Here is a 13,213-nt window from a genome sequence, read left to right as displayed (position 1 = left end):
TCAAGTTGAGGATCAGGATCAGGATCGGCACTATCGGCAGGATTGTCCCACGTGGCGCAAAAGCGGCACGGTAAGCGGCAGTCAGTATCACAGTACAGTAATAGAGGGGACTTTGGGGGGATTAAGTTCATTGAGATAAGGGAGACGATAAGCAAATCGAGATGCAAATATGATCTGAGACTTGGGTGAAGGCCCGGAGATAAGCGTGAGGGAATATGTCTCAACTGCCGCTGTGAAGTGACCAAGAAGGTTCATGAGATTATCTCTCCGGAAGATAACCCTTTTGGGACAGAGACTCAGTGGGGGAAATATCACGGTTTTGAATTATTCATGCTGTAGAATATTGACGATGAAAGTGTGCGAGTCTTGACAGATATCTCACTGTCAACGGAGTCTCGGTCATGCTCATCGGACCCTCGGCAGACTCAAATGCCCCAACGGCGCGAGATCAAGCATAGGAAATCTCCTCACAGTGGAATAGCATCCCCATTTACCCCTCTTCAGCAGGACATGATTCGCCATAGCCTGTAATTACGACGATTGATCATCTCGCTCGACATCGTAGCTAAGCCCCTCAGACTAGTTTCACATGTAATCACGGCGTGCACGTATTATCCTCACTCTATCACGCCATCAAAGTGCTTCCCGCAAGTATTTAAATGCTGAGCGCCCTCAGATCAAATATAAAGATCAAGTCGTGGCGTTTTTAGTCTTCCAGGGCATCTAACTTTGTTTTCTGTCGTATTCCATGCATGTCATTAATTTGACTTCACTTATGCGAATGGATTAATTAACGAAAGTCAATCTTGCGCAGCGGCGAAACTATGAAAGTATGCTATTTCCGAGAAAGATTATAGTTCGAGATGATGGAAATACGACAGGGAATTGGATCCTTTGGAACAGTTGCTTCAACGATGATTTTCATCACGCAGTTGAGCAACTCCAAATGACTGTAGGTGCTTTCGGGTGACGGAGAGTTCTCTTGAGATGGAGCCGAAACTAGAGCGGAGAAGAAAATACTCTATCTAGTGACACGGAATTTCTACCGAAGGGTAGCAACTGATATCACTGAATCCTCGGTTCTCGCTGCCGGAGTAAGCTCACAGCCACATCCTCAACGGTCCAGGCGCGTTCGCGGACCTCGCAGTTAAACTACAGAAACAGAATCGATGGCAACCCCTTGTATGAGCAAGGAACGCAGATGAAAATGCAATACTGCGCTGCGAGAATATATCCACTTCCAAGTTCCGACAGCATCACATGCGTTTGGCATGGCGCAGAACTCCAAAAAGGCCTTGAATCGTACAGATACAGAAGCATGAGTGCCACGAGAGTGTCTACATATCACTCTGCGGGGTCTGTCACAACTCATTCTTCGCTGCATCGTTCAGTGGGCGACGGAGTCACATCTCGTGCGGAGTCATGAATCGCAACTTGCATCACCAAGATCCAGCATAGGTAGCCTCAAATAAAACCATCGTATATTGAAAAAGAAATCATCGATCTAGCCCATTACCCATACAGTATATCCTTATTGCGTCAACGACCTCAACGCTCTATTCGGTCGCACCCTCCCATTAGAATGTCGTCGGATCCTATTACAGCTCTGATTCTGAATATGATGATTTCTCGCCGTAGTACGACTAAAGATGGCTCCGCACATATTACACGGGTAAGAGGGCCGCTGGCTGGATTTTTCCTTCTGGTGCCGCTTCAGGTTGCTCAGCGTCGTAAACAACTGCCCGTTGCACCCGTGGTCCCAGCACCTGAGATCCTGTGTGTCCCGCTGCTGCTGCTGCTGTGTTCCTGCAGGAGTGATTGCGTTGGTGGTGTTGGCTCGCTTGGATCGGGGGCTGCTGCGGCTGCGTTGATCGTCGTCGGCGCGCGTGTTGGCTGATTGGGCCATCTCTGTCAATGGGGAGATGGGGTAGGAATTGTCACTGCCACTGTACGATAAGATGCTGTTGGTCAGAGAGTGTCTTACGTGAATCGTGCATCTTGGCTCACTTGGCATCATGATGATCGAATGAGAAGAAATCGTCAAATGTATCGTCGCATAATAGAGGTAGTCGGTTTGAGAATACATCATCTGTCAGATCTGTTGCGAAATTGAAGTCGTCGGCTGCAAAATCAATGGCTAAAAATAATACGATAAATCAGTTGACCTGCTCCGGAGGTGAAGCTATATGCGACCGCGGGGTTATAGACGGATCTGTTCTGGTACGCACCACTAATATCCGGGTGACGATTAGGTTCAGCACTGTCATTGGGGTGATCAAAGTCCACCGCGGGGAGAAGGGACTGGACACCCGCCATCCAGTCAGCAAAAACTGGCCTGTCTCCGCCGTTCTTTGATGGAGGAAACATTTTTGTTTGTTTGGCTTTTGGTGGCTGAGCAATGCACTGCACAATGAATGTATGTATGTATAAACAGAATATCACGAAAAGAAGCAACACATTAATCTTTGGTCTAGTGCTTTGGACCTTTGCGCGAACTCTGTTTATAACGGGCTCATCGTATGATGTGTAACAGCGTGTACAAAGATCGGGGGTACTTGATTGATTAGCTGCCTACGTCAAGCATCTACATACTCGGCCGTCACATTGTTTCTCGAAAGGGCCTGATCGCCAAGCCGGGCTCCATCCGGTAGGTGTCAGATTCATTGATTATTCTGCAGAATGGGTACTTGCAGAATGTCTCTCCTGTCAAAGACGCAGTGTACAACCCCTTCGGCACGTACTGAGCGTTGTATCGATCAAAGTAAAGTTTGAGTTGGCGAAACCTTGGCCCCCGTCGAAAACGATACATACATTGTCCTCTCCAGGACTCTCTCATCATGCATGGGGTGAGATGCAGATGTCCTATTAGCTCGAACCCCGGGCCTCAATAGGATTCTTGCAGGGCAAGGGCATACATATGCGTCTCTCTTGTGTCTTGCCATCATGCACAACAAAGTTCAGCGGTTAATAAGTGAGATACAACCTGCCTCTTGTGGGCAAACAGACATGGCTCCCCCTTGTCTTCCCCGACCTGGGTTAAAGTTGCGCGTCATCTGGACTCTTCCCGGCAATTCGTGCACAAACCACACCCAGTGGAGCTCCAAACAGTGGGAACGAGTCAGACAGGCGGAGCAGAGCCGGGGATTATATGGCCAATAAGGTTACGCGGCTCTTACACTTAGTGAGCATTTACTTGGCAGAGAGAAGAGCCTCTGTTCCAGAATCGCGCTGGTGTATGACAAGATGTTGAGGCGACTTTTTGTTTTTTCCGGTCAGCAAACAAGAAAAAAAACTGAAACATGCATATACGCACTGCTTAAAAAGGCTTACTGCCTCCCTCTTTTGGAGATAGGCTCTTGGTAGGAGCTGAGCCCCAGCCCGTCCCCCCAGAGCTTAACTCCTACCGGCGCTGCGGTCATCATGCCCCCCATACCAACCAGAATGCACGCACGTACGCTTATGGATGTCACACCTGGTGAAACAACGGAGTGGTATCCGGATATCGCGTGGCACCTTGATTGGCTTTGTGCTCACCACACGCAGCCCCCCAGTCCCAGGGCAGCATGTCTCATCACAAAGGGCTACTCTAGCTGCTGTATTCACCCACCCCACGATTATCCCACTGCGGCGAGTCCCGAGTCTATACTGCAAGGGGACTAATGACTCAGGACTGTTGCATCAGAACTTCCGCCAATAGGTTTCATCGCGAGTTTATTCACCTCTAGTGCGAAATGGAAAGACTATCATGGACGGCACGGAACGGCACGATAGGACATGATCGCTCAGAGATGGATGGATGCACGGCATTCACAACAATTAAAGAAAAATCCCGTAATCCTTCAATCCTCAATCCTGTATTCCAGCAATCCAAGAATCCCACGCAATTGGCATTTGGAACAGCTACTGTTTGTCCGATTTGAGGGTAATTCCACATCAAATCATGTCTGCGTGGTAGATTCAAGAAGATAGATGAGAGACTTGACAGCTACAAAAATATGTTCTTCATCAACCACTATTATAATTCCCAATTCATCGGACCATCGGCATCCATTGACCGCCATATCCCAACTAAAACACAACTAAGCCAAGCCAGCTATGATTCGCGACCTCCAAGGCGTAGTCTCCCTACCTTCGTGGGACATGCCCATGTCGCATATGAAAACCCATTGGCTGCCCTACGCAATCAGAATCTCGAGATCTATCACACCACCGCCTTTGCTAATCATCCTGCTGCTGGCTGCATTATCTCCGGTGAGTAATGATCAAGCCACTGGCAACGGCGGCTAACCCGCAATAGGTAATTGGCTATGTCTTCTACTACGCCTTCTTCCATCCTCTGGCCAAGTACCCCGGCCCCTTCTGGGGAAAGTTTACAGGACTCCGTGCAGCTTACCACGCCTGGATTGGGGATGTACATATTGATATGTGGAAATGCCACGAGAAATATGGTTCGTGTACCCAGCGTTTCATTCGCCTCCCCTTGTCTGCAGTGAGAAGGAAAAAGACATGCTTACGTTCCGCACCAGGGCCATATGTTCGCTACTCGCCAAATTACCTCCTCATGAACACGACTCAGGCATACAAAGGTTATTCCCCTTCGCTTAGACCCTCAAAGTTTATATAATCTGACTGCTATAATTAGATGTCTACGGACATAACAAGAACGTGCGCAAGAGCCTTGCTTATCTGGCCATGGTCCACAAAACTCCTAGCACCTTCACCCTGATGGATCGGCACGAGCATGCATGGAAAAAGCGGATCTTGAGCCAGAAGCTATCGGATTCAGCCATCCGATCCTTCGAGCCCAAGATCACGGGCATGATTGATCGCTTCTGCCAATACGTCTGTCCCCCCGCTAGCACGGGCAAAGAAAACACCGTGTCGAAGCCCTTCAACATGTCAGAAATGTGTAAGCTCGTCTCCCCATTGGTCGCCCTTGTACTTACTATTGGGTCCCCGCTGACAGCACATGTTGTGTTACACAGGCGATTATCTTTTCTTTGACCTTGTTACCTCCATTGTCTTTGGTGAGAACTTCGACTTGATTCGAAGTCCGTGGTACCGTCATATCCCGCCTGCGCTTGCTCGTTCAAATGAGCGTATTAGCGTAATTGTGCAGTGGCCGTATGTTGTGTGGCGGCGTATGGACAAGGTTCTCTTCCGCAACTCCGTGGCTGGACGAAAGGACTTTTTGCGATTTGCTCACAACTTGGTCACCGAGAGAGTGCAGCGTGGGTCTGGAGATGATGTCTTGTCTGGCTTACTGGATGCTGCAGACCCAACTACAGGAAACAAACTGACCCAAGATGAAATCGTTGCTGAGAGCATTCTGATGCTCGTAGCTGGTGAGTACCCTCCTGTCAAGATCTACACTCAACTAACATAATCAGGCTCTGACACTTCATCAACCCTCTTGGCGTCTCTGTTCTTCTATCTTACTAGAAACCCCGACAAGAAGGATCGTTTGACCCGTGAAGTCCGCTCCAAATTTTCAACCCGAGAAGAGATCTGTCTCGGTCCAGCCCTCAACTCTTGTCGCTTCCTCTACGCGTGTATCATGGAATGCTTACGTCTAACGCCCCCAGTTGCAGCAGCACCGTTCCGTGAAGTCCTCAAGGGCGGCATGATCGTCGACGGTCACTACGTTCCTGAAGGCACCAACGTTGGAACTGGACTTTTCAGTATCCAACACAACCAGGAGTACTTCTATAGCCCTTTTGAGTTTATTCCTGAGAGATGGCTGTCAGAAGGAAAGAATGCTGGTCCTCACAACCCGGACGCTCATGTTCCTTTCTCCATCGGTCCTCGTGTCTGTCTTGGAAGGGCACTTGCTCACGCTGAACTTAGCCTTGCCATGGCTATCATCTGCTGGAAGATGGACTTCAACGTGGTTGAAAGCATGAAGGACATTGGAGCCGGCAACGAGAATGCCGAGTACGGTAGACACAGGCCAGGAGAGTTCCAGCTGTATGACCATATTACATGTGCACGAAATGGACCAATGGTTGAGTTTAGAGAGAGGTCATTCTGAAGTTATGGAGATACCTAGATCAAACATGAATTTTCCGCATCAGCCGGAACCCCTGCCTCACGATGATCTGTGTCCCTTGCTAGTTCACTTAATAGTCCCGTCAGAACCCTAAGACCGTTGAGAATCTTAGTTGGGAATGCAAGTCATTGAATCAGAACTATAAACAAGGTTCCAGTCTCTGCGGCTCCGCTACACGCACTAATAAGGAGAGTTTGGGGGATCTCAATATGCACTATCAAACCTACCTACACCGACACCTCACTCCCATAATTCCATGTGATGATATCAACGTAATTCATTGGGCAAATTTCCGTCAGATATGACTGGCGGTAATGCTCACCCGGATCATCGGGCTCTCGGGCTCTAAGCTAGCAGAATTGCAAGGATCCCATCTAAGGACCACCCGCGCGGCCGCTGTAATCCCAGTAGTTGTCGCCCTGGGCCCTGCATGTCCCGATGACGCAGTAGTAACCGCCGCCTCGGTTAGACTCGTTTGGTGAGTACATGACAAACGGATCGCCAGTCGAGTCCCAGCCTCCACCAACGGCACAAGAGTCTCGCTCCTTGTTCTGCACGGTATCTATTGGTCAGTTAGTCGATGTGCTTCTTTGTGGGGCCTTGCATGCGAAAACCCTTGTATAACTTACAGGCAGTGTGGGCGGTGTTGTACCAGACGCAAACATCCTCGCCAGCGCTACCGGTGCAGGTGTAGGTGTTTCCAGTGTTCCAGCTCTCGGAGACCGAGAACCCACCGCTGATCCAGCTCACTGGGGTGAGGGTAGCGGTCCAGCCGATGGTATACGAGACGGACTGGGAGTTTCCAACGCTGCAGGACTGTGCGGTTCCACAGTTTACAACTTCCTGCAAGTTGAGCCTCATCAGTGATAGTTCAGAATATGGGGTTCCAGTGGGCCTAGCTTACCGAAAGCTGCTTGTGGAAATAATTCTGGTGGGGGTTGCCTGAACCATCCAGGTTAGTAAACTAGCTCACGGCTTACCATATCTAGAAAGCAGAGCTTACCATCGCCAACTAGGGACGTCCTAGTCAAGACTGAGCAAGCCGGGGGATCGTTGATAGGATTAGCCTCGCGCTTTGCAAAGCCCGATGCCGAACCCTTGGAGCTCAAGAGCCGGAGAGCACCCTTAGCCTCATCCTTGTCATGGCAGTTGTCCTCGATCTTTGCCTTGTTGGGCTTCCAGTCAAGTCCAGAACACTCAACAACGGTTGCTTGAGCGCTAAACTTCTTGGTGCAGATAGGGCCTCCCGAGTACTTTGCCTTGGAGTGGACGAGGTACCTTTTAGCGCCGACGGTAAAGTTCCCAAAGCCGTTCTCATCGACATCTGTAAAGTCAATGCTGCTGGGGGCGTCAGAGATGAAACTTGAGCAGCTTTGGGCCAGCAGGGTTGAGCCGTCGTATACGCTAAGTGCGGTTTGAGTGGATGCTTTGGCGTGTTTCCAAACGATCTGTACATCTGCACTTACAGCGGTTGCTGCTAGTGCCAACGCAATGGGAAGTGGACGCATGGTGATAAAGTTCAAGGGTAGTCTGAAGGAAGTAGAGTTTGAAGCTTGATGAAATTTGTATTGGCAGAAGACAACTCTTTCTTTATATACTCAACTACAGTCAGATTTCGTCGGAGCTGGACACCGTTTTTGAACATGATCAGCACATTTCTTTCTCATTTCCTTGATGCTCAACATCAGCGTCATTACAGCAATCTTTTTCGTCGTTTAGATAACCAAGGCTGAGCGATAAAAGCGATCCCATCATCAACGTCGTGATGATAGTGGAGCTAGATGTACAAGCCACCAAATGGTCCAGCCTAACTACAACAGCCTTGGCAGCTCAACTGCCGATCAGGCTTTTGATAGTCCCGCGCTAGATCCTCCAGTTTCACGATATTCGGCTGCCTAGACATGTCCTTCCCGATCAAGGCAAATTCACTCCATGACGTCGAGGGCGATCTTGGATCGTCACATGTTAGTGAGCCCATAAATGGAAAAGGTGGCGTGGCACAGGCACTCAGCCTTGTGAGGGTGCTGTACACCGAGTGACCCGTGCACGATCCTTTGGTGGACGGGCCGGCTACACGGCATATTTAGTGCAATCGAGCACATGAGATGTTGTGCTAGGCGAGACCATGAGTGATGACGAAGAGTACGGAGAGTCCGTGGAGAGATTGTGCAAAATAGTAGTATCGATACGACGGTGCATGACTTGCGTTGCTATGCAAGGAATCGATATAGGTTGTGAACTCATCTATTAAAGTTTCCACGCGTGACAGCTGACGTTTTGATGCAACGCTGGGGTTATTTCCCTTATCTGATAGTATTCCCACCGACTCCCGCGGGCCGCAAATCGGCTCCAACGGCGCCGTGGTAGTGGAGCTGTCAGTGGATAATCGTTTATGCACGGAGTACAGCGCATCAAACCTCTTCGGAGCCGAATGTCCGTCCTAACGTTCTCTTCCGTGGGTGGGTTGAACCTTAATATCCCGGAAATACTTGGCGGGACTGGGGGTGATTTGGGGCTAAGCCGAAAGAGAAGGTGATACAGATCGTGTCGACATGGTTATGGACCAAGGATGAGACTTGCACTTGGAATACTGGTGCCTGTTGCTTAATGTCGCGAATGAACCAATTATGTGGCGGGCAGCGCGTGAGTTGTCAACAGGCTAGGAGAGGAAAGAAAACTCAGGACCTTGATCCAAAATGACAAAAAGACTTGAGTAGCTTGGCCTAAGTTTAGACGATCTTTTGCCAAGCTTATTTTGACACCCCCTATCAAGGTCCTTACATTTTCTTGTTCCCTAATGACAGGGCAATGAATGATCCTTGGGCTATGCATGAACACTAAACCAACAATTGGCCAGGGTGTTAAGATCGAATTGAAGGATCAAGTCGAGGGTGATTAATGATACAACGACTCGGAATTATGAGAGGTCGGAAATGATTCCGGAAAGCTTGAGTCAAGCGAAAGCCAAAGTGCACACTCCAAATACGATTCAACCAATCGTATGAAGGCAGAACGGTTTTACCACGTTTAAATCCAAGGGTTGACTTTAGCGATTACCAGACAAATTTAGATAAAAATCTGCAGTAGGTGAGTTAATAAGAGAAAGAATACAACATATCTACTAGTAGAGAATAGATAACGTTTAATGGTGATGAGTTGTGCAGCAACATCATCTAGGAACTGCAATTACCCTAAACCTCGTTATGATACTCCTAATTCGTTGTCGTTGGTGGACCTCTCTCCAATGCTGTCTATTGGCTGGTGCTAAAAATATATTCATAGAGTCGCGAGATCCAAGCCAGCCACTGGGTAAGGGCTGTGAGAATTGGGCTAGCCCAACATAGAGCGGATCCCAACTTGAGCAACCCGCCTGTCAGGCTGAATTCCATGAGTTAACTACAAACAACATATCTTGGTGAATCACTGAGATAGTAATGCGTGACACGCAAGCCGTAGCATGAGAAGTAATATACCATCTGTGCGATTGACAGTAGTCATGTCAGAAAATAGGGCTGACCAGCCAAGCGAAACCGCGAATGAAATCGCCAACCCCGCTGCCGGTAAAATGATTCACCGACAACTTTATGCCGCTGTCAATACTCAACAGTCTCCTCACAGCATATAAGCATCATGATAAACAGAAAGATCCCTCTAGCATCTTATCTCTTCACACGCCTCAGACAAGCAGGTACGAGACGCGTATATGGCGTTCCAGGCGACTTCACCCTCCGAGCTCTCGACCATCTACCGCGTTCAGGGCTCAAGTTTGTCGGATGCTGCAATGAGTTGAACGCCGGATACGCAGCAGATGGGTATGCTCGAGCCCAACGTCATCGCAAAGGATCTGGAATTGGAGCATTGATAACGACCTATGGCGTTGGAGAGCTAAGTGCGGCTAATGCGGTCGCTGGAAGTTATGCCGAGTACTTGCCAGTTGTTCACATCGTCGGAACGCCCTCGCGACGCGCAAGACAAGTTTCTTGTTCGTCTGTGGGCGGGAACAAACCACATTTGCACATTCATCATACGATGGCGGACTCCAGAATTGGGGTCTATCGCGAGATTGCGGAGAAGTTTACTGTTGCGCAGCTTGATCTTGCTGAGACGACGGCGGAGGAGGTGCCGGCTCAGATTGACAGGGTTCTGTCCCAGGCGCTACATCATAGCCGGCCGGTCTACATAGAGATGCCCTCAGATGTTGTAGAGACGGAAATATTGTCAGACAAGCTGGATGATCCGATAGATCCGAACCCCAACACGGTTCGAAACCTTGACGCTGGCAAAATGGCACAGAGTCTCCTGCAGAAGCTCTATTCAGCGAAGCGACCTCTTATTCTAGTTGATCGAGCTGAAGGTGCAGAAACCGTCAGGCAACAAATCAACGAATTCGTTCAAAAGTCAGGCATTCCTACAATGTCTTTGCCATCAGGAGCCAGCATGGTGGACAGTTCGCTGCCCAACTACTTCGGCGTTTACTCAGGCTCTATCGGAACGGTTGACCTGACGTCAGAAGTCAAGTCAGCGGACCTTATATTGGCCTTTGGATGCCAATTCTCTGATACGCAAACCCTGGGTTGGGAGGTGTTACCAGAACGAAACGTCATGACTCTCATTGGGAGGAACCATATCGAGGATGAGCCAGTCAACGTCCAACATGTTCTCAAGAAGATGTTTCAGGAGCTTGACAATACCCGGCTGCCACTCCAAGATACATCCTCATGGGGAGACTTTCGAAACCAACCGCAGTTCGAGGTGTATCCGAAGGCTTATATCATCCAAGATGAGTTCTATATCCACCTGAACAAACACCTACAGCCCAACGACACAGTCATCCTCGGCAACGCGACACCAATCATAGGAGGCCGCGACTTGGTCCTCCCGCCATCTTCTCAGCTGATCGCATCAGGAATGTGGTTCTCAATCGGTCACATGCTCCCGGCCGCTCTTGGAGTCTCGCAAGCAAAGGCAGTCATGAAGTCAAGAGGTCGCACGATTCTTCTTGACGGTGATGGGAGCTTCCAGATGACGGCTCAAGAACTCAGCACTATTATTCACCAGCGTGCTAACGTGATTATATTTATTATCAACAACAGCGGCTACACGTATGAGAGGTATATCCATGGAATGAATGAAGCGTATAACGATGTGGCGTCGTGGAACTATAGTGCTGCCCCGCTGTTATTTGGGGACGCGCCAGCGAATTATCCTATTCAATCTTGTAAAGTGAGGAATATGGAAGAATTGGATGAGATTCTTAACTCTGAGGGTTTCATCAAGGGCAAGGGTCTGACCCTTGTTGATGTTGAGATGGATATGTATGATATCTCGGAAAAAGCCAAGGTTTTATTTGAGTTGGCTGGAAAGCAGCTGTGATAGAGTATTTAGAGACATCCATATGCACCTGCTGAAAAATATCTATCGCAGCCAAGCTTGTTATACTTTAAACAAAAAAAACATCACTTCTCTAGAGCTTCAAAGTCAGGAGCGTGAGGGTAAGTAATAATGCTTGAATCTCAATTTGCGCATTAAATAAAAAGTCGACTATGTACATGAAACTCTATATCTACCAATGCATGAACAATATATCTACCAGTGAAATCATAACGAGAAGCAAACCACGTCAATCCCCAACCTAGTTCAGAAGCTCGCTAAGATCTCGCTTAGCGTTCCTCTTGATACCGCACTTGTTGAGGCAAGCATCAATACCAAGAGCAATGTTCGCAGGAATATGAGCACGGAAAGACTCAATATCCTTTCCATCAATAGTCTGCACACCACCGAGAGTAGCCTGCACAACATCCCCGTTAAGAGCAAAGAAGTTCTGAGCAACCTGGTTCACACCAGGATCAGCGTTGTCGAAAGCAGCGACAAACACAGCATCTTCGCAATCAGGGTTGAATTCTTGATGAATAGCGCCCTGGGGAAACACGGACATCTGGAATGTATCCATCGTGTTGGCGATAGGCTTGGCACCGTTCTCGACTACGAAGTTTGTGACGAGACGGCCTTTAACGATGATGTTGAGCTCTGTTGCTCGGTTGTGGACGTGAGCTGTGTTCATGCCACAGGGTCCGAGGAAGGCGACTGTCATGGAGGCGCCGTTTCCGATCAGAGCGGGCATGGTGAGGGCCGTAGCTGACACGGACCTGCCGCCTTTGCCAGTAGCTTCTCCGGCTCCGGTGGCGGCCTTGAAGTCAAAGACGAAATCGCCAGGTTGGTTGAGGAGCTTGACGCGCTCGGCTTGGGTTGGGGCAGTGATGATCTTGGAGATGAGGTCTCGGTCTCCACTGCGTGTGTTGATGGGTACGATGGGAGGGAGCATGTCATCGATGCTGTCACCTCGAGTATGAATAGAAGATGACTGGGCAGCCCGAGGAGCGGCGAGGGCAGAGCCAGCGAGAAGAAGGATAGATAAGAATTGCATTTTAATGGATATACGATGTGATTTAGAGATTCAGAGGAGTAAAATCAAAATATTCAGCTGGAGATGTTTCTGATGCTGTTGAGACTGAGTTGCTGAAGTTGTTGGTGATGATATTTTCTTTTCGCAGTGCTATACTCGTCCTTATATCTATCTTTCCTCATCTAACGAGGATCCGAGATTCCTTCCGCGTTAGTACGCGTATTTCGGACAATCACTTGACAGCTGTAAGCAGTAATGCATTAGTTCAAAATGTCATCTGGTCGCCGACCATAAGGCTAGACACAGCCGCACTTAATTATAAGCATTTTCGCACCCCAGCCAATCAAGCATCTCCATTTCTGCTGACCGATCACTCAGCCTCCGCCGAAAGGAATGCTTCATATGGAGCTAAGGCATTTTAAAATAGCTGGCAACTCGCTAAGAGACATGTTGAATAATCAGGGCTAATTTACTAGCCCCAAGAGGCTAGAACAGGCCAGCATTTAATTCCTTATGCTTAGATATAAGGATTATGGTTGTTGTTAGGGCTCACAGTCAGCTTACTACGGACGAAATTAGTATTAAATGATTGGCTGTTCGAGGAGGCGGTGTCGGCGAGGGCTGACAGGATTACATTGCATGACATTTTTGCAAAAGTTCTTTTACTCATGAAGCCCGCTTAGTTCACGATATAAGAGGATTGAGGCCCCGTGCAAGTATCTATTTGAAGAAACTAAACCACGCTTACGTCGTTGACACTA

At 48.7% G+C, this 13,213-nt stretch overlaps 4 protein-coding genes across 4 annotated transcripts; 2 read left to right on the top strand and 2 right to left on the bottom strand.

Moving 5' to 3' along the window:
- Positions 1-4,095: 4,095 nt before the first annotated feature.
- J7337_013100 (uncharacterized protein) lies at positions 4,096-6,031 on the top strand (the record flags this gene model as incomplete). Its single annotated transcript, XM_044830596.1, has 5 exons — positions 4,096-4,116; positions 4,298-4,448; positions 4,643-4,909; positions 4,986-5,345; positions 5,391-6,031. The coding sequence occupies 5 exons, from the start codon at positions 4,096-4,098 to the stop codon at positions 6,029-6,031; spliced, it is 1,440 nt and encodes a 479-aa protein (XP_044673871.1).
- A 392-nt stretch (positions 6,032-6,423) lies between these two features.
- Positions 6,424-7,557, bottom strand: J7337_013099 (uncharacterized protein; the record flags this gene model as incomplete). The annotated part of the gene is made up of 4 exons (XM_044830595.1): positions 6,424-6,611; positions 6,679-6,892; positions 6,954-6,991; positions 7,053-7,557. 4 exons carry the CDS (start codon positions 7,555-7,557, stop codon positions 6,424-6,426), a joined length of 945 nt encoding a protein of 314 aa, XP_044673870.1.
- Positions 7,558-10,078: 2,521 nt separating this feature from the next.
- Positions 10,079-11,422, top strand: J7337_013098 (uncharacterized protein; the record flags this gene model as incomplete). The annotated part of the gene is made up of 1 exon (XM_044830594.1): positions 10,079-11,422. One exon carries the CDS (start codon positions 10,079-10,081, stop codon positions 11,420-11,422), a length of 1,344 nt encoding a protein of 447 aa, XP_044673869.1.
- Positions 11,423-11,681: 259 nt separating this feature from the next.
- J7337_013097 (uncharacterized protein) lies at positions 11,682-12,473 on the bottom strand (the record flags this gene model as incomplete). The annotated part of the gene is made up of 1 exon (XM_044830593.1): positions 11,682-12,473. One exon carries the CDS (start codon positions 12,471-12,473, stop codon positions 11,682-11,684), a length of 792 nt encoding a protein of 263 aa, XP_044673868.1.
- Between the last annotated feature and the right edge of the window lie 740 nt (positions 12,474-13,213).

Source organism: Fusarium musae, chromosome 11, assembly GCF_019915245.1.
Source record: "Fusarium musae strain F31 chromosome 11, whole genome shotgun sequence".
In the NCBI taxonomy this organism is placed as follows: domain Eukaryota; kingdom Fungi; phylum Ascomycota; class Sordariomycetes; order Hypocreales; family Nectriaceae; genus Fusarium; species Fusarium musae.
The sequence above is the reverse complement of the archived record's forward strand: the minus strand, read 5'-3'. Positions and strand labels throughout refer to the sequence as shown.